Raw genomic sequence first — 20,057 nt, 5'->3', positions numbered from 1 at the left:
AAAACCAGTCCTGCCAGTTCTCCACCAGCTGGAGAAGTGGGGAGCAGGAGAGTGTGGACAGCATGGGGTCTCCCTTGGGTAGGGTGAGGAATGACAACATGAGTGCTTTCTCTGCCAGCACGTTAGTGGACAGGAGCGTGAGAGGCATCGCTATCCCTGGCAGGGAAACTGAATGATGGATAAGGCAGGTGACAGTGGAGGGGACAGGGCTGGGGAGGGCAGCAGCACCAAGCCAGGAAGAGGGCTGGCTCCTCCCCCAGGGAAGCACCACCAACACGTTCTCCAGCGCCCCACAGTCTGATCAATACGGGATTAGTGAACACAGTCACCTCATTAAGGGCTGTGCAGGGAAACCGTGAGACTCTGCTAGCATCTGCTGTCGCTCTCCCTGGCTGTCTCTCTCAGCCCTCTTTCTCAACTGGCTCCACCTCCCTCCTGTCTTGGAGGCTTCATCTGAGCCTGTCTCCCTGTCCCTGCCCCGTCTGTCCTCATCTGGATCTTGGTCTCCATCTCCGTCTTCAGCTCCCTCTTTTACCTCTCTTCTCTGTCACCCCTTTGTCTCTGTGCCTCCATCTGTCTCTGCCTCCTCTCCCTGAGTCTCCATCTTCCCTTTATATCTCTGTCCCTCTTGCGTCTGTGCCTCTGTCTTCCTGTCTTTATATCTTCTGTACTCTCTTCTCACAGGGGCTATCTTACATCTCTATTTACACACTCTGTCTCGTCTGCACTGTATGCTATATATACCAAGCAGGTATTCATTCTTTCCAGGTTTCCCACCTGTAATGTCTTGTCTCCTTCCGTCTCTCTATCTCCGTCTGTCTCTGTCTCTCTCGGCCCTGGGTCTCCTCACCTCCTGCCCAGCCCTTCCCCCACCCAGCCTGCTGCTCAGTGCAGGGGCCCAGATGGCGGGACTTTCACGCTGCAGTGCCTACAAGCGCAGGCCCATGGCTGCTTCTGGGACTTCTCACCACCCCCGGCCCCCGGGCCTGCCAGGCAGCAGCCAGTCATCTGCCTGGCCTGCTCGGGCCTCCCACTCACCCCTGTGGAGCCCTCAGCAGCCAGGTATTGGGACAAACTCCTCCCTGGAGAAGACACTGTGCCATCACTGAGTGGGCACTCCTTGCTGCTAAAGGCTTGCAGGGCAAGTCCCCTGGTTTCCTCAAGAACTTGGGCAAGAAGATGCTGCAGGCACCCCTGACTGATCACTTTTACTTCCTCCCCAATGGGACATCTCACTGAAAGCCCTCTTGCTGCGGCTTCATCTGCCCTCGGTCTCTGTGACTCAGCTTCTTCCTAGTGCAAAGCCCCCACCAGCAGCATCCAGCTGGGCAAAGATTGCTGGATGCACTGAGAAGGTGGCTCCCTGGGGGATGGGCATTGACCACGGCAAGATCTGGGGTGAGAGAGAGGAGGTTAAGGTTTAGGCTTAAGGAGCCGGGATAATGGAAGGTTAGGTAGGGGCTGCCACCACCTAGGTCCCAGCAGCAGAAAATGCTGTCCTCACCAGCCTGGTGGAGCAGAGCACCTCTTCCCTGGAGGGTAGCTGAACAGGTGTGTGTACACACAGCCCCTGCCCAATGAGCCCAGACACAACACGCACACCACAGTGTTGTACGCCCCACCTGCCAGTACTGCAGCAGGTGTCCTGCCCACCCTGCACCTCACCTCCACAGGGATGGAATCCGGCATAACAGGCTGGCTTGGGGGGCAGTGAAGCAAGAGGAAAGGGTGGCGATGTGGTGTGATGGTAATGGGGGAGGGGCTGGGGGGAGGGCACACCTGGAGGGACAGGGTGGTTGGGGTAAGGGCTAACTGCTCACGACATTGTGGGCAAAGAGGTCAGTGAGACAGGGGGAGGAGGCTTCTGATCCTCCTGAAAAGTGAACATCTCCTGTCTGCCCAGCCCCGGCTTGGACCTATGCTCCCCAGCCTCAACCCAGGTCCCCACTCCTTCCCCAAACTGGCCAGCTGAATCCAGGCTCCGCTCCATGGTCCCTGTCACCCCTTCCCATCCATGCAGGTGCCCCTCCACACCTCTGGCCCCTAGACGCCTCTATCTGAGATTAGTGCGAGGCTGGGGAAGCGCGGAGCCTCAGTTCCGTTCCAGGAAAGGTCGGGTTCTGATGGCCTGGTCCCCTCCCCGAGCCCCAGGGAGGCAAGAACACCCAGGAGAGAAGAGCGCAGCAGGGCTTGTGGACTGTAGCACCTGCCAGCTGCCTCCTTCCTTTTCTAAGAATCAGCCAACAGGGTGACCTAGAAGGCTTCATTAGGGGGAAGGGCTGCCTTCTGGAAGGAAGCTGTGGGGGAAGCAGCCAAACCAAGTTGTGAGGCCCCATGGTGCCTGCTCCCATCCCCAGTCAGTGTGCCGGGTGAGGGCCAGTGGGTCCCCTAGGACATCTTTTCTGTCCTTGCACAGCTATGAAAGTGAGAACAGCCTCCTCCCCCCCAGCCTAGATCCCACTGCCTGCAGCCATTACCCCACAAAAAAAGCCTGCTCCCTCTTCCACATGACAGCCCTTCAAATATTTGAAGACAGCTCGCTTGTCCCTACTGAGCCTCCACTTCTCCTGACTAAACACCCTGGTTCTTAGAACGATTCCTCAAACGCGATAGTTTCAAGTCCCCTCACCATACTGGGCGCTCTCATCCACCTAGCACGGCCCTGCTCACAGCAAGGCTCTCAGAACAAAGACCAGCAGCAGAGAGGCTTGGCTTCATCTAGGCACAGCCACCAACCCTCCACTCCTCACCCCTACCTACACAGGCCCCCTTCTGCCTCCGGTCAATCACACCCCTAATTACTGAGTCAGATGAATGCTACAGGATCTCCCAACACCTCCCCTCCCCGCTATATCTCCTCCAAAGACCCAGATCTCTTCCAGTGACTTGTCCCTCCAAAGAGGTCTTGCCCACATCTGATGCTCATCACTCATTCACATCGTTCGAAGCCTGCCTCCTCTGGGAAGCCTTCCCAGATAGCGCATGCCCAGCTCGGACCTCGCCCCTGCTTTGGGCATACTCTGAGACTGTGTGACATTCACTGTTTTTCACCCTCCAAAGAATTCTCTCACATTGCTGCCATGTCCCTCCTGTCCTCCTCCCTGCCATGCAGGCTAGCAGCATGGAGAGAAAACATAGCACAGCGGGTAGGAGGGGAAGAAGGCAGTGGGGTCCCAGCCCCAGGGATCGTGCCCTTGCCCTACCTGCTCGTGGTACTCGATGCCCATGCTGAGTGTGTTGACCAGGATAGCAATCATGATTCCCCGACCAAAGTACTTGCTGTCCACAATCTTCCGGAAAGTGTCGCAGATCAACCTCCAGAAGGCCAGCACAGAGTTGGGCTCCACATCCAGCCCCAGTCTCCGTTGCCGCCGGCTGTGGGGGTCCCGGAGGTCACCGTGTTGGGCGTCCTGTGTGAACTCATAAACCGCCTCGCTGTCTGAGTCAGGCATCTCGTGGCCGGCGAGCTCCACCTCCCCTGCCCCAGCCCGGGCACAGTAGGGGCAGCTGTCTGGGCCACAGGCTCCACTGTCTGCCTTCAAGCAAGGGCTGGAGATCTTGCAAGAGCTTTGACAGGTGCCTGGGACAGGAGGGTAGAGGTTAGAGGCTCCAGAGATTCTTAGTTGGGGTGGCCCTTCCCTCAGAGTATAGGTGAAATGAGTAGAAGAGCTTGAGTTGGGGGTGCTGGGCACTTAGTAGGCCAGGGGTGTTGGGTGCCCTGCGGTGTGGGCAATCTGGAGCAACAGAATGCCACCAAATGCCAATAGTATCCCCTTAACAGTCACTGCTGGGGTGTCCTAGGGTCAGGCAAGTGGTCTTGATGTCCTCTGAGATCCTGGGCAGCTCTTATGTCCTAGGAAAACTCCAGCAAGGAGCCTAGATCATCCCTACGTCCCAGGGAAGCCAGCCCTGCGTCGACACTGCTCTGAGCAGCATTTATTTTCCAAAGGATTCTTGAGACACACACCCACACTCGTGTACATACACACATCAGACACACACACGTGCACAAGATAGATACTTCATGTACATAAACACATGTACTGTGTACACACATGTACTATTTGCATACCCCATGTCACGTACATCCAAACACATGGGTACACAGACGCGTACACATCACACAATGCACATGTACCAGGCACGTGCAAACACGGGCACACATATACAGCAGATAAGAGCACCACTCCTGTGTGCAAACACATGCACCTACTCACATCAGACACATGTGTATACACACATGAACACCAGACACATGTAAATACACACAAACACACACTGGACACCTCCATACACACATACACATACACCAGACTGCGTGTGTGAGCACACAGTGACCTATCCCAAGATATCAATGTCAATTTAAATCTAAATTGGATCACAGACTATGAAAGCTGAAAGGAACCTCAGGGACCAACTAGGGAAAGCCTGTATGGGAAGGGCCCAGCCCCTCGTAGGCATCCAACACTGTTTCCCCTTCTGACTGCACAGGGGAGGACATCCATAAGCATCTACTGATAATGACGGTCCCAGCCCTGCCTTTTCTAGAGGGGGGGAATGAAAACGTGCATGCGTGTGTGCATGCGACTGGCTCGTGTCCTATGGGAGGGTAGTGGAAGAGCTGGCACAAGAACCCTTCGCACTGCATTCTGTGATAGCACCTTCCTGTCCCAGCCCACATTCCCACATAGCATCCCACAAATACATCATTTCTCCCACGTGCCAAATCCTTCCTGAAACGCAGGCCCTCTTCTGTAGTTACAGTGAGTCTGTCTGCGGAGGACTACCCGCCACCCCTGTCTGACTGGGGGACGCCACAGGCAGCGAGCATCTCACTTTCCCTATGACACTGGGTGTACCTCCCATCAGATTAACAGCTCCCTGAGGACTTGCTGCTCCAGGCCCCTGGTCTCCCTATGCGGAGGGAATGGGACTCATGTTTACAAGAGTCCCCTTAGTATGCAGCACAGTGCTGGCCACGGGCATATACCACTTCCCCTCTGAGCCTTGCAACAAGGGGTATGGAGTGTGGGCCTCACAGTCAGAGATGGTCCTGAGTCCACCCCTCACCGACGGCACAAATTTGGACAAGTCATACAACATCTCTGAGCCTCCTTTCTCTTAGCAGTAAAATGGGGACAGTAAGAAAGCTTATCACCTAAACTGTTTGAAGGAGCCAATGGGATTCTGCCTGAAAAGCACGTGACAGGCACATAGCAATGCATCAATGAATGTTAGGTATTATCGCAAACAGCGCAGAGCAGAGCATATAGCAAGTGCTCATTACATGATGGTTGTTATTATTATTACAATATGAGAATTATGATTCTCATTTCAACAGATGAGAAAATTATGGCTCAAAAAAAGCAATATGCTTGGTTAAAGGTCCCAAGGCTGTGAATGGCAAAATGGGAATCCAAGCCCAATCCTCTGACTCCAGACCCCTGGTCCTCTCTGGAACACCACCTGGCCCTCAGTTGAGGGGCCCCAACATGCCCCCACCCAGAGTTCTCACCTGTACTCTGTGTCTCTAGCAGCTTGTGCATGGAGCTGTAGCGCTCAGGTGGGATGTTGAGGCTGGTGAGGGTGGGGGGTCCAGAAGTGGGGGCTACCTCCATGAGTGCCTTCTCCTTCAGCATCTCAGGTGGCGGGCTGGTGTGCACAGTGGGGTACACCTTCCCGCTGCTCACAGTCCTGCCTGACGCCTCAGATGGTGACCTGGGAGCGGGTGCCTGGCAGCGGACTGGCTCCAAGTGGCAGTCAGCATGGTAGAAGCTGTGCACAGCCTCTGCGCCCCCCGGAGGGCCCCCTGAGAGGGCGGGTGTTGAGGGCGGTGGCAGCATGAGCCGGCGGGACCCGTTGGCATCCCTGTCCTGGATCTCTGGGCTGGCCCGGGGGCCCCGCAGTGTCCCATTGCCCAGGTGGTAGTGGTGGTGATGGTGGTGGTGGTGGTGCACCAGGTGATGGACAGATGGGCGGCGGTGGGAGCGTGAGCAGCTGCTGCTGGGCTGGGGCTCCTGGCCCCCATGGGGTGCTGGGCTGCTCAGCAGCCCAGCCCGAATGCCTGCTGCCCGGGAGACCTGGGCCAGCCTGCGGGCTGCCTTACGGAGGATGTACACAAGGTACTTGAGCAGCTCCTCGTAGCAGCTGCCGGGCTCAGAGAAGCTGGCCAGGGTGCTGGCGTTGGACAGGAACCGCACGCGCTGCTCCCGCATCAGCTGGCTTTCCCGCTGCTTGGTCTCTGAGAACTGCGTGGCAATCACCACCAGGCACAGGTTGATCATGAAGAAGGAGCCCACCTGTTGGGGTGGGGACAGTGAAAGGAGATGTCCTGAAGAAAAGAGAATCACAATGCCTGCTGCCAAGTAATGAGCACTTCCCATGTGCCAGGCACTGGGCTTAATAGCTGTCATTTTATTCTCATGACTGTCTCAAGAGGTGACATTTTTATTATCTCTATCTGAGGGTTGAGGAAACTGAGGCTCAGAGAGGCTGAGGAATTTGCCCAAGATCATTCCATTAATGCACAACAAAGCTAAAACTTGAACCAAACTCTATGGAATTCCAAAGTATGGCTATTGGTCCTGATGCTACCCTGCAAGGCGTATCTCCCAAACTCCCTGCCCCTAAATATGCTCATCTGCGCAGATCCTGAGTACTCCTCCCCAATTCCCACTAGGAGTAGAGAAGGCTGTGAAAATGAATGCAGTCTCAGGACATGGAGTTTTCGCATTGGATTGAGCCTTAGAGATCTTGGCAAAAAACTTGTGCACAATACTCCTGCTTCTGGTACCAATTCTAGCTGCGTGACCTTGAGTGAGACCCTTAACCATGGGGCCTCAGTATCTTCATGACCACTGGCCTTGCCTGTATCTCTTTTCCTGTGCCTCTCCTCTTCCCCAGCCAAGCGAAGGGCTGAACCCTGAACCCTACAGACTGGCCAAGCTGCCACTCTGACTTACCCACGCTTCTCCATTCCCACCTCCATGCCTCAGTTTCCCCAGGATTCGGGGGCAACCATTGCTTGGACAATAATCCAGAATGAAGGAAATGAATATTTATGGTGACGAAGCAGTTTTTTTTTTTTTTCTAGATTGTGTCCTAGTAATTATAAATGTAATAGTTTCACTAGTGTGATTCCAAAGCTGTTTGGAAAGATTTTTTTTTTTTCAGGGGGGTGTGTGGGAGGGGGGTGGAAACTAGGCCCATAACCTCCCCACCGTCTTCTTCCTTCTCCCTTCCCTATGCCCAGGGAGAGCAGCATAGTGAAAAGACTAGGCTTCCCACAGGCACCAGCCATGCCACCCCAGGTGCTGGTGGGAGATGGGAACAGGCCTGGAGCCTGGCCTGGCCACTCTTTCACAGTAGGAAACATTATAGGGCAGGAGCGGGTGGCCTTGAGGACTTGTTCTTTCTCAGGACCTACCTGCTGTCTCTCACTCACCAAGAGCTACCTTATTTTGTCTCCACCTCTCTCTGGAGCTTGTCCTGAATCCTGACTACATCTTAATCTCTTTTTCTCAATATCTGTCCATCTGTCAGGCTCTGTCATTGGCCTCTTGGTGACATGGAAAAAGGGCTAGACTTGGAGTCAGTAGCCTGGGGCTGAATTTTCAGCTCCGGCCACTCAGGCTGGTGAACAAGCTCTCTAAAGCTTAGAGTTCTCCGTTAGGGGCTGGGACCACAATCCCTGTGCACGGCCCCTCACAGAGACCAGGAAGATTCAGCAGGCAGCAGATGCTATAGCATATATCAGCAGTGATGCCCCACTCAGCGAGATTAATCCACAGCATATGGGACGCCCACAATGGGGTCAGACAAATGAGGAAACGTTGGTTTCCTCATCTGTAAAGTGGAAACGGTAACAGGATCACGGTGAGGATTAAATGCACCAGCACATAACGAGTGCTTAGAGCAGGGACTGGTGCATGGTAAGTGCTCAATAAATACTAGCTATAAGTAGCAGCAATTAAATTGTTAACTGTGAATGGTAGTGACTTAAACTATTACATGCTGCTACTTTTGCCTCTGTCTTCTGTCCTCATTAAGCCTTGGAACTTCTGAGCTGGAGGGAACAAGAGATCACGCAGTGTTTCTCAACACTGAATGATGGGAATTTGGGGTGGAACAATGCTTTGTTTGCAGGATGTTTCAGGATGTTTACCATCTCCTGCCTACTCCCCAACAAAGTGCCAATACTGCTCTACTAGTCCTTGTGAAAAACAGGACCATCCTTTGTCACTTCCAAATGCCCTCTGGGGAGAGGTAGTATCACCCTACAGTCGAGAACGACCGATTTTACTGATGAAAAAACGGAAGTCCAAGGTTGGACTGGGGGTCTCGTAGGGAATGACTTGCCCAGGGTTCTAAGTGGTATTAAGTGATAGTCAGGCCTTAACCTTGGATTTCTCTCCTTACTCCTCTTGACAGGTGCCTTCTCTGCTGCATCTCAATGAGACTTGTCGTGAAAGCTAGAACTTCAGACTGAGCAAACTTTCCCCTCTCTGGACTTCCCCAACCCATTTCCCCAGAATCCCCCATCCCCTCAGGGGCCTGAGGAATCACTCACGATGATGAGGAGGATGAAGTAGATGAAGTTGTAGAAGGAATGAGCATCCATCACAAAGTACATGATGTCGACCCAGCCCTCCAGCGTGATGACCTGAGGAGGTGGCAGAGGGGCAGGCTGACTCTGGGCCCCCTAAAGTCTCCTGCAGTCTCCTCCAGAGGCCCTGGCCCCATCCCCACCCTGAGAACTTGGACTGTGTCCTGGTGCTTGCGTTCTGGGGACTCTCCCAGCGCCCAGGCTGCCCCACCTGGAAGATGGCGATCCAGGCATAGCCGATGTTGTCGAAGTTGATGGCGCCCTTAAAGGGGTTGTGCTCCCCCGCGGAGCAGTTGGTGTAGTACTGGTTCCAGTTGACACAGGTCGTGTTGCTGGAGCTGTTGTAAGCCTCGTAGTCCAAGCCGCAGGGCGGGCCGCCACCCCCCTCCCCTCGAAGGGTGGGCACGCTCCTACAGGAGCGCATGCCATTCTCCCGCGGCTGGGAGCAGATGAAGGGGTTCTCGTCTTCGTTCTCGGTCTGATAATAGCGCTCCAAGTCCACGCTCAGGGGGCTGTGGAGGGGACAGGGGTGAGGCTGAGAGCAGGTATCCCAGGGAGAGGGCCGCACTGAGGCACGCAGGGTAAGCAGGGCAGGGAACAGAGATGGGGCAAGCACCAGGTAGGTGCAAGGATTTGTGGGTGTGGATGGGGAGTGTGAGGACTGAGTATGAAACTCCAGAGTCAGGATGTTGGAGGTTACATCCTAGAGCAGTGGTTTTGCAATGTGGCCACACAGTAGGCTCACTGGGGAGCTTATAAAAATCTCCTCGTTCAGGCTGAACCCCAAACCAATGAAATCAGAATCTGTGGGGATGGGACCCAGGCCTCAGTATTTTTTAAGCTCCCAAGTGACTCCAATGTGTAAGTTGGAAAACCAGACATGTCACTGATATGAGAACAGATATGTCAATAGCAACAGGGACTGAGGGTGGTCCCAGCTCCACAACCACTCCAAGGTCACCCCACCCCATGAGCTACTCACAGGCTAAAGTTCTCGGGCAGGAAGCATCGGTTCCGAAGCAGCCCTGCCCATAGCTGGACTCCCACGATGCCAAAGATGAAGAAGACGAAGAAACAGAGCAGCAGAACGTTGCCCAGCATGGGCAGCGTGTCCAGCAGCAGTGTGACGAGGATGCGCATGCCTGTGGGGGCAGAAGCCACGCTGGGGGCGCCAGGTTGGCTGGCCTAGGCTGACAGCACCCCCAAAGAGCTCCCACTAGGGCCTCTGAGGCTAAGACAGCCTGGCTCAAGCTGGAGGGAAGACCAGTACACACCTCTAACTCAGCAGGCGGCCCTTGCAGCCACTAATCCCTCCCCACTATCCCTCCTGCCACACCCCCACCCATTAAACAGTGGGCGGAACCACCAAAGATAAGCCAGAGTAACCTCAGTTTCCAAAGCACCCTCTTGTGACACATCCCACCTAACTGTCCCAACATCATCACAGCACAGATATTGCCCCTAATTTATAGACGAGAATCGAGACTCAGAGAACTGATATGATTTGTCCAATACCACAGAGCTGCTACATGTAGGTGCCAGGACTTAAACCAGGTTTTCTGCTCCTAAATCTCATTACATATATACACACATACATACAACACACATACACACATACACACACACACTCCCCTTCTACTTCTTGCTCTCACCAGACAGTCTGCTGACTTTCCTATCACCACTGCAGTCATTAGGGAAACTGAGGCAGAGAACTCTAAGAAGGATGTTAGCAGACAGGAATCTCACTTTAAGATCCAGGCCCTCAGCAGGGGCCAAGATGCCCTGTGCTCTACCACGGTTCTCAGCTCCCTGCCCTGAGTCTACTCTCTGCGTGATTCAGATCCCCACACCAGGGCCTGAGAGGCCACAAGGCTGTCTTCTCAGGTGGCCTTCAATTAACAACTCCCTCCCTGAGGATAGCCACCACAACCCTGCCCCAATAAGCCCTGTGAGGGATGCTGCCCTCCCTCCTCGCTCCAGGTCTAGGACCAACTATCCCACAAGGTCTGAACCAGCCTCCCGGCCACCAAGGCACTATCAAGCACAAAGACCTATAATGGCCGGTTTTGATCCCCAAAGCACCACTCATTGTCCCCTGTCCCCTCCATGGAAAAAGCTTCTAAGCAGCAGCTAATTAACCCTCTTAGCGACTGCAGCCGCCCTTTGCAGCTCAGTGTTCCTCACTCAGTCCCTCTCCCCACCCTCTCCAGCCCATTCTCCTTCAGCTCCTCGGTGCTCCAACTGAGATCAATTCCTCAGGGTTTGCATTAAGGGAATTACACTGGTGGTTAGACAGAGGCCTATAAATCTGCCAGCCATCGCCTAGGGCAGGAGAGGAGGTGAAGGCATGCCGTCTCAGGAGCTCCTGCTAACACCAGCACACCCCAGTGCCTGGGGGACACTCTGAGCAGCTCTGCCCACCCAGAGGCAGCTGCATCACACACAGAGGTACATACATGCATGTGTGTGCACACACACACGTGCACAGCAAAGGGGGCTCTTGTTACATCAGGCACAGAAACCTGCTCTCCCCCCTCCCCGCCCCACTCCTGGGACTGCAGTAGAGACCATCTGCAGCTTGTGTAGGTTGGGGAGTTACAAAGGGGGCCCGAGCACGGGTGGGGGGCAGGATGTAGGGGAAGCTAGAACTGCCAAAGCTTCGCTGGCTCGGGAAACCAATGCGGTTTAATTTAGATAATGGTCCCGGCAGTCAGTTACTGCAACGGATTGGAAGGAGGTGGGAAGGAGGAGGAAGGGTACACAGGCAGGAGCATGAGGCATGGAGTGGCCTTGTCTTGAGAGAAGTCATGCTCAGCGAGACCAGTGTGGTCTCACCAATGAGAACCAGATAGCGTGATAGGCTGTCCTGGCTAGAAAAGGCCATAGAGCTTTGCACCTACTCCTCCTGGCCTGCCAGCCTCCTTACCCCATCCCCATCACCCCTATTCCAGGGGAAGGGGTAGTCATTTAGCTGAAGGGAAGGAGTCATCTGGGACTTTTTTGAGACTCTTACTCCAAATCAGACTAAAATGAGGGAGAAGGATCTTTTCAGATAATTCTCACAGTGCCACAGCCCAGAGTGGGGGCTTTGTTTGGCTCCAGTGACCCCCAGCTCCCCACTGAGCCCTTCCCTGATGGGGTCTGCCTCAGAGTGCCAGGTCCTGATGAGGCCTGTGAGTGGTCAGGAGGTCAGGGTAAGGGTCTGAGATTTCCATATTTCCTCTTGGGACTCTCCTTCCAGGGGCTGAGGGCTGAGGGGTCACTCACTGGGCACCCGGTTAATGGCCCTGAGCGGTCGCAGCACACGGACTGTCCTGACAGCTGAGAAGCTGACGTTCTGCAGGTCCAGCGAATACTCCAGCATCCTGCAGGGAGGGGCCCAAAGGGAGGCCCTTTGAGTCTGAGGCCGCCATCGGGGTCAAAAGAGGTCAATGAGGAATCTTGCTGCAGAGGGGCAGCACGACCTCTGACTCTTCCCCCTCCTCCACCCAAGGACCCTGAAGAGGGAGTGGATGGAGGGGCCGTGGATTCAGGGGAGTACAGGCTGGAGTGCTGCAGGCAGGATAGCCTCGGACCCTTAGTGGACAGCCAGGGAGAAAGCAGTGCTGTTGGTGGGCTGGGGGCAGGGGCCAGGCCTAAGACTCTGGCGCTGGGAAAGGGACTGATCTGATCCATTGCTTGCCCACCCCCAGCCTAGGCCCTCACCCTGCAATAACGATGAAAAAGTCCAGCCGGTTCCAAGTGTCTCCCAGGTAACACTTTTTCCCAAAGATTCCCAAGGCTACCATCTTCACCACCATCTCCACAGCGAAGAAGGCAAAGATGAAGTCATCAAAGGCCTGATGTGGGATGAGAGGCTGCTGAAACTGAGAAGGGGGTAGGGGAGCACCCCTCACCCCCACCACAGGGTCTCTTGCAGAGGAGGGGTCAAGGTTATTAAAATCAGGAGCTTCCCCCTTTCCCCTACCACACACACACTCACCTGCAGGATCCGGCAGCGCTGGGAGTCACAGGCGATGTCTTCACATGGCCGGAACATGCCCAGAGTCACACAGTTGAGAAGGATGACCAACATGCTGATACGCTCAAACCAGGTAAACGGGTGGTCAAGGAAACAGATGTCAAGGACTGGAGCAGAGCCCAGGCCCCCCACCTCCCCTCTGGCACCCCTGCTTCTTGACCTCCCCACCCCATTTGACACGTAACCAGGTGCAAAGAGAAGGCCCTGGCCCAGCACCACTTTGGTCACCTCACCCCTCTGGACCCAGCTTCCTCATCTGTAAAGTGAGAAAAGCCACAAATACCCTGACTATTTGCACGAGCCATTTTGGGGATAAAATCGATCACACTTATGGAAATGCCAGACACCAAGAGTTTGCTGTTGAATCTGAATCTCATTCTCCTTACCTCCCAGGGAAGATGTGAGAAGCAAATGAGATAATGTGCGTGAATGTGTGACACAAACCTAGTCAGATTATGTCTGCCTTGCAGTTTACCAAGCACTTTCACACCATGCCACATTTGATGCTTACAACAGCCTCGTGAAGTATCTGGAGATCATTTTCTTCCCTAGAACCCAAGGAAACCAAGGCCCAGAAAGCCAAAGTCATGTGCTGAAGGTCACAGGAGAAGCCAGGATGAGACTGAGGTTTCTAAGTTCCTGACCTGGGATAGCTGCTTCCATGCTGCTCAGGCATGTAGGGAAGGAGCTGTCACAAACGTGCTGGCACCAGACAGGAAGCAGAGTCAGACGAGAGGGTTCACGGCTTCATCACAGCTTTGGAGCCTGAGGCTGCCTCTTCTACTTACTCCCAGGTACATCTATCCCCCTGACCTCTCAAAGACCTCAGATGGCCTTTAGACACAGTCAGACATTTAAATAATGAGGACCTACTACACATCATGCCCTGTGCTAGACACAAGCCCCAAGCCTGTGCAGAGCGGACAGTATCCTGCACACACAAACTGGGCCACCATCACACCTTCTTGTGACTTCCAGCAAAGCCTCAGCCCAGACCAACTAAAACAAACTCTGCTCTGCAGCAATGGGGAGAGAGGAGTCTTTCTAAACCCTGAGTCTTTCCACATAGTGGATTTTACTAAAGCACTCGCCTCCATTCTATCAATAGGTACAAAAGAGTCTTAGAACGTTCTGGGAACCAAACTCACAACCAAACAACCAAGCATCCTTTTTTTCTCAAGGAAAATATGAAGGAGTCGGGAAGAGCAAAGAGGCTGGAAACAAGCAGAGAGTGGGGTCTGGGGAAAGTAGGCCTAAGGGGTGGAGGGAGAGTGTCATGGCAGCCCACAGCAGGACCCACCGAGTCAGATGAAGTGGGGGTGGAGAGGCCCAGAGTAGATGGGATCTTCCTGTTATAACCTGACTTCTGGAGTAAGAAGCCAAAGACCCAACAACTTTTCTCCCAGCTGTTCCCAGCCACACCCCATCTTCTGTCCTGAACCTCAGATATGTCCCCTTCCCAAAAGCTCATTATTACTTCAAGCCCCTCGTGGCCCTCTTACCCCTCCTGTGACCCAGGCCCTTTTCCCTTAGACTCACATCACTTCCCACCAACAGGTACCAATTGTCCCAAGGCACTGCAATTTCCCTAATCTCCACCTCCTCACAAGAATATATATGTGTATATATAAGTTCTAGGTTTTGGGGGTAAGTAGATAAAGTGGGAAATACAAAGCGCTCTGTTTCCATGGAGCTGTTTTCCTGAGTGGAACTGGAGCTCAGTGGATCTTTCCCTAGAATAGGGGTTGGCCAGGGGTTACCCTGAAAAAAGGGGGACAGGGAGGGACCTCCCTTGGATCCATCATTTGGAAAGGGAAAGACACAATTACCCCCAAGAACTGGTCTGCTTTCCCCAAGCTACCTCCCTCCTCTCCTCTGTAGGGAGGGACTCATGTGAGCAGATACGTTACACGAGGAAAGACAGGCAGTTCTCCTGGGAAGAGGGGCTCCTGGCACACCTGTGTGGATCCTTCTAATGGGAGTGCCTGGCATGTGGCAGATGGTCAATACATGGGAAGGAAGACTGAATGAATGAATGAATGAGTCAATCAATTAATCGATTAATCTCCCTGCCTAGAAGCCGGCTGTAGTGTCCCGTTCATGTTTTCCTGCCTTATTTGCCTTGATAGTGATGAACTGATGATAATTATGGGACAAGAAGAAGGTGCAGAAGTACCACCGTAGGGGAGCTGTCCTGCCTGTCCCCACCTTACACATGCTTACGCTGGGGCCTCTTATAGACAGAGTCTGCCAGCTCTTAACCACAGAAGCCCCTTCTCAAGTGCCCCCTTGGAAATTCAGCTTAATTCCAGGCACATCCGTCCCTCTGTACTTCCCTCTTTTCCTTATAGGTAAACATAAATGGACAGGGAGACACCAAGGCACAGGAAAATTTGGGACAATTTGAACTGAGTAATAATTAATGGGGGTGGGGGAGTCCTTCACCCTTCTCAGGGTAGGGCTCGTTTCCTTGGGAACATGGCCGTATGTCACTGTGTGATGTTCCTCTGTTGCTATAACAACAGAAAGATGTGTCACCAGGTGGTGTGGATTCGTTGCCATGGTAATTAAAGCCCCTCCACACACACATGAACTCCCCTTACCCAGGCTGCTGTCTTGTCTTCAAGCAGGGAAGGGGAAGCAGAGAGACCCACAGGTTATCAGGTTGGGGGGAAACCATGTGACAAATCTCCATGGCAACCAAGGGAACGGGGGACACTGGTTGCCATAGTGACTATGAGAGACCTGTGCAGTCATATGTCTACTGTTGCTATGGTGACTGTCCGGGCTGGAGTGGATCCCAAAGGGGGAGGTGGGTAGGAGACGGGAGGATCTTTCTTTTCCCCACAACCCACCATCAAAAGCAGAGAAAAAGGAAATGGCAGGGCAAGGAACCCCGCTTTATCCCTCCTCCTCTTCTCCCCCCCAGGAGAGAGAACTAGAGCATGTTATCTGCACAAACTGAGTCCTCTCCATGGGGCTTTATCTAGAGCCCTAGCCTAGCCTGGCAGCTGCAAGGCAGAGGGAGGTAGGGAGAGGAGGGAGGAGGGCTGGGGCACCTCCAGAGGCATAGGGGCTCTGAGCAGAGAATGACTGGGAAGGGAAGCAGGCCCTCTAGCAGGCCCCCATTCCCCACTAGGAACCTGGAAACCTGAGACTGAGTAAGAAATCAACCTGGACCCAGGAGTTCCGGCCTCCTAATACTTGGTGGGAAGGTGGGGTGGTGTTCTCACCCACCCCATGGAGGGGCTGGTGTCTATGGGATTCAGCATTCCCCAGGGTCGGGTAGTATATAGGAGCTCAGCGGTAAGCCTCCTGCTAGGAAGCAGAAAGGGGGATTCCCCCACAGAGCCCCCACTCCCACGTCTGTTTCCCAATGGTCTCCCTGCCATGGCTCCAGCATGTGGGTGTGTGGGGAGAGAGGTTTCCAGCTGAACTGAAAACTGAAGCCTGAAGAAAGGCAGCCGGCCCCAGGGCCCCACCCAGAGACAGAGACGTGAGACAGAGACACAAGAGAGCTGGCCTGCTGGAATCTTTGGAGGGGAAATAGGCCAGAAATCTGATTCAAATGTCTGTGACTGTGCGTGTGTGTGCGTGTGTGTGTACATGTCTGCATGTGTGAGCAGTTGTGTCTGTCGCCATCCTGGCTGAGGCAGGCAGGGTGGGGTAAGAACTGGGGCGGGAGCAGACGAGGGGGTGAGTGGGGCTGTGTGGTGGGGGTAATCCCAGGAATGGCTCCAACTGGCACTGCAGGTGATGGGGAGTCCCCCAACAGTTCCATGGAGCAGAGTGGGTGTGTGACCCAGAAGGAATGTGGGACTGGGACAGAAAGAGAGGGGTGGGGGGACTGTGGCCCCCTAGTCCTATTCAATTCCCCAGCCCCAGCCCTTCTCTGCAGAATCCCCTCTGGAGAGCCTTGAGTTTGAAAATGAGAGGAGGGCATTGGCGAGGAGTCAGAAAGAACACCCCCCTCTCATTTCCTCTGAGGACCAAAATGGAGATTTCTCCCTAGGTAAGAGAAACAGGCAAACTTGGGGCACTGGGACAGTGGCAAGGAAAGCTCCAGAAATTCCGGATGCCCCCTCCCCTTCAGATACACACACTCAGACACACACAGTGACGCAGTCGCACACTCACACTCACTTCTGGAAACCATTAGTGCTCCTACCCATTCACAGCTTCCCCTTCTCTCCTCTCTCCCCTCTACTTCCCTGGCAGGCTCCCTCTCCTCTCCCCCCTTCTGGCCTCCTCCTCATCCCAAATGCCAGCCTGTGATTTCCAAATGAGAAAAAGCTGTGCTGGGCTCTGAGCTTGGAGAAACTCCTACACAAACTTCCAGATGTGACACAACAGCCGGAGAGGGAATGCTCAGGATCTTCTCAGGAGGGGAAACGCACTCCCTCACACTTGAAGAAACACATACTGGAAAGTCCACCACACTTCCCCAGACTTGAGAGGAGGGAGGCCTTTCCGACTCTGAATTGACTGTCTAGGAGCATCCCTGGTCTCCCCATTACCAAAATATGCACTTCCCAGCCTTCTTTTTGCTGCCCCCACCCCCACCACCACACACAGACACACACACACACACACACAACCACCACTTCTACCTGGGTCTAGATCTCCTCTCTAGGAAACCTGGTCTCTTAAAGAAGCTAAGAGAGGAGGGGGGGCTGAGAAGGATGCCAAGAAAAGTCTAACTGGCTTCAGTTAGACTTTTTTGTGGGGGAGGTGTCCTTCTGTCCCTCAGGCTCAGAGGTGCAGAGAGAAAGAAACCTTGTGGCGGCACAGAGACCAAAGAGAGAAAGGGAAACACAGGCCCAAGACTCAGTTCAGAGCCCCTCTGACAGTAAAAATACAGGTTTCCCTTGACACTGAGTGTGACAGGAGTGGTGGGAACACACTTAGGCAGCCCCCTTGCCAAGAAATTGTTCTCGACCTTAAGCCAATCTAGCCTTAGCGACTTGACCAGACCTAGTGATGCCATGCCCCACAGCCCAGACTCCCACCACTCCAGAGGAAAGCCAGCTCCCCACCCCAAGACAAGCCCTGGGCTCTGACCACTTGACCCCTCCCAGAACCCCTCAAGGAAGGAATCTGCCCCAGACCATCCACTAGCACCTGGAAATAGGGCAGGTGGGGAGATGCTAGCCCAGAGGTCTGGTTTTGTGGAGGGGGAGGGAAAGGGAAGAGATCTATCTACCTTCCCGGGACCTCTGAGGAGGGGATAGGGCCGGTGCTTTTTCACATTCATGGAGAGGGCGGTAGTTAGGATGGAGAAGAGGGATTCCCAGAGCCCATCCTCCTCAGAGACATTTGTTCCCCATCTCCATCTCTGCCATGGAGAAAGGGGCCTAGAGGCAGAAGGTGGGGGACGGGGAGGAGTCATGCCCAAATGTGTCTGTTCAGCAGGTTCCCAGACCTCTGAGGCCTGAACCTCTCTTCCTGCAGCTCAGAGAGAAAGAAGAGGCAGGGGATGGAGAGGGTGTGATGAAGGGAGCTTCCTAAAGACCCACGGGGTGTATGGGCTGGGGGTTGGGGGAGACCCAAGCTTACATCCCAGTTTTGCGCACTAGAGGCAGCAGAGCTGCAGAGAGTGAGGGCGGCACCAAGCTCTCCCCCCCCACCCCACCCCAAAGCAGAGTCCTGGTTGGGCTCTCATGGGTTACAAGGGAGACCTGCAGTCTCCCACCCTGGGTCCAAAAGAGCCTCTGAGCTAGGAGGAAGGAGCCGAGAGAAGCTGTCAAGACCTGGGATGGCAGCGCACCCCTCCCCTTTCCTTCCGGCAGTGGTGGGACCCACCGGGGAGCCTGGAGCCCGGCATTAGCCAAGCAGGGCTTTGTGCTAGGGGCTTAGGGGGAAAGACGGTGGCGACGAAGGGACTGGGGTCTCCTATACCACTCCACACTGGGCAGAGGATAGGGAGTAGTGCTAAATCTATCCTTCTGGAATGTGGGGCTCGCATTCCACAAACCCATGCAAGGAGTAGACACTGGTGGGGGGTGGCCAGAGTCCTTAGTGAATCGGCTCAAGGTCTCACTGTCCCCCCCACCCCCCACCCCCGTGCCTGCTGCCCTGGTACTTTCTTGAAGGGCTGCGGTTTCCCAAACCTGCTCTGTGATCTGGCGGGAGCACTCTTTATTTGTGAAAGGGAATGGATAACTTAAACCGGCTTAATCCCATCCCCCGCTTGCCAAAGCTCTTGCCACAGTCTTTCCCTCCACAAGAAAAAATCTAGCACAAAACTCCCAACCTGACCTTAAACACCCCCCATTGAATAAAGAATTGGGGAGAAAGGAGGCACTCTGGGCATCGGGCTCTAGCCGAAAGGGTCTCTACTCCAGCTCTGGGGGCAGACAGCTTCCCCTCCACCACATCTTGTTCTCATTCTGCGCCCCTGACATCAGCCGCCGCCGGAATCTCCTTGTTGTGCCTCCAACCCGCGGATGGGGTGGGGGGGTAGACCTGGTCCCCTGCCCCAACATCTCCCCTTCCAGGTCAGCAAGTCATCAGCCTAAGGACCAGGTCAGGGGGGATCAGACCCTAGAATCAGCGCGGGAACTTTGTAGCAAGTGAAGGGAAAACCCAAGAGATTGGTGGTCCTCTCCCCGTCCTCGCAGCTTCCCCTCCCCACCCCACCCCAACCCAGAAAACCAACCTTGGGGCGGCACAACCGGCGGCGGGCGGAGTAGAGCTCCCAGGCTCCTGAAGCTTCCCACATCTGGACGATGACGACCCTCCCCTGCCCACATCTGGAGAGCAGCCAGCTGCAAACCAACGGGGCACGTCTCTCTTTTCCTGGCCTGGATCCCAGCCCCCCAAGGAGGACTGAGGTGTGTGTATCGAGGTGGGGCTCGCCTGGGGTTATCTGCCAAACCTGCTTGCGTCTCCGATTCCTCTCTGACGCCCCCTCCCCTCTTTAGCAGCTCCCTCTCGTCTGCCCACATTCCAGGCTTACTTCTCCGACTCACCTGGCTTTTTGTCCCCTCCGGCGGCGCGGCCCGCCCCCCTGCGGACCCCCCCAGCCTGGCCGTCGTGCCCCGGAGGATATGGATTACAGACCGTGCGGAGACACCAGCTCCGCGGGCGGCTATCCTGGCTCAAGTAGAAGAAGACCACCGGGGCCAGCGCCGGGTATGGCAGCCCCTCCGCCTCGGAGTCCGCGCTGCCCGGGTCCTTTTCCGCCGACCCCGGCCCCGGCCGGCCCCCGGCCCCGGACAGGTCGTTGAGCCGCATGAAGCTCCGGGGTTGTCCTGACTCCTCGGCGCCCGCTCCATCCTCCTCCTCGTCCATCCTCTGGCCAGCCGGGGCCCGGGGCTGTCGAGAGGGGCGAGCGGCGCCCCTCAGAGGATGTGTCCTCACGCAACCGGGGGGCCCCGGAGGGGGCGCATCCGGGGGGCTCTAGGGCACAGGCTGAGCCCCCGGGAGGGC

The 20,057-nt window shown here is 55.0% G+C and overlaps 1 protein-coding gene across 18 annotated transcripts in view; it reads right to left on the bottom strand.

Moving 5' to 3' along the window:
- The window catches only part of LOC120588958 (voltage-dependent T-type calcium channel subunit alpha-1G), a 62,125-nt gene extending 42,074 nt beyond the window's left edge, over positions 1 to 20,051 (bottom strand). For 14 of the 18 annotated variants that reach the window (XR_005649348.1, XM_039846317.1, XM_039846322.1 and 11 more), the window contains exons 1-9: positions 19,678 to 20,051; positions 12,588 to 12,699; positions 12,311 to 12,444; positions 11,873 to 11,970; positions 9,588 to 9,747; positions 8,817 to 9,117; positions 8,570 to 8,662; positions 5,516 to 6,299; positions 3,204 to 3,580 (exon numbers count right to left, since the gene is read on the bottom strand). Coding sequence is in view for 17 of the 18 variants with exons in the window: in XM_039846317.1 (XP_039702251.1) it covers positions 3,204 to 3,580; positions 5,516 to 6,299; positions 8,570 to 8,662; positions 8,817 to 9,117; positions 9,588 to 9,747; positions 11,873 to 11,970; positions 12,311 to 12,444; positions 12,588 to 12,699; positions 19,678 to 19,919 (2,301 nt within the window). In the remaining variant the exon portion in view is untranslated. Of the gene's footprint in view, positions 1 to 3,203; positions 3,581 to 5,515; positions 6,300 to 8,569; positions 8,663 to 8,816; positions 9,118 to 9,587; positions 9,748 to 11,872; positions 11,971 to 12,310; positions 12,448 to 12,587; positions 12,701 to 19,677 lie in introns of those variants that run through there. The other 4 variants (XM_039846319.1, XM_039846324.1, XM_039846326.1 and 1 more) reach the window with 3 other exon arrangements.
- Positions 20,052 to 20,057: the final 6 nt, after the last annotated feature.

The sequence above is a fragment of the Pteropus medius genome, unplaced genomic scaffold, assembly GCF_902729225.1.
Source record: "Pteropus medius unplaced genomic scaffold, Ma_sr-lr_union100, whole genome shotgun sequence".
Classification (NCBI taxonomy): domain Eukaryota; kingdom Metazoa; phylum Chordata; class Mammalia; order Chiroptera; family Pteropodidae; genus Pteropus; species Pteropus medius.
The sequence above is the reverse complement of the archived record's forward strand: the minus strand, read 5'-3'. Positions and strand labels throughout refer to the sequence as shown.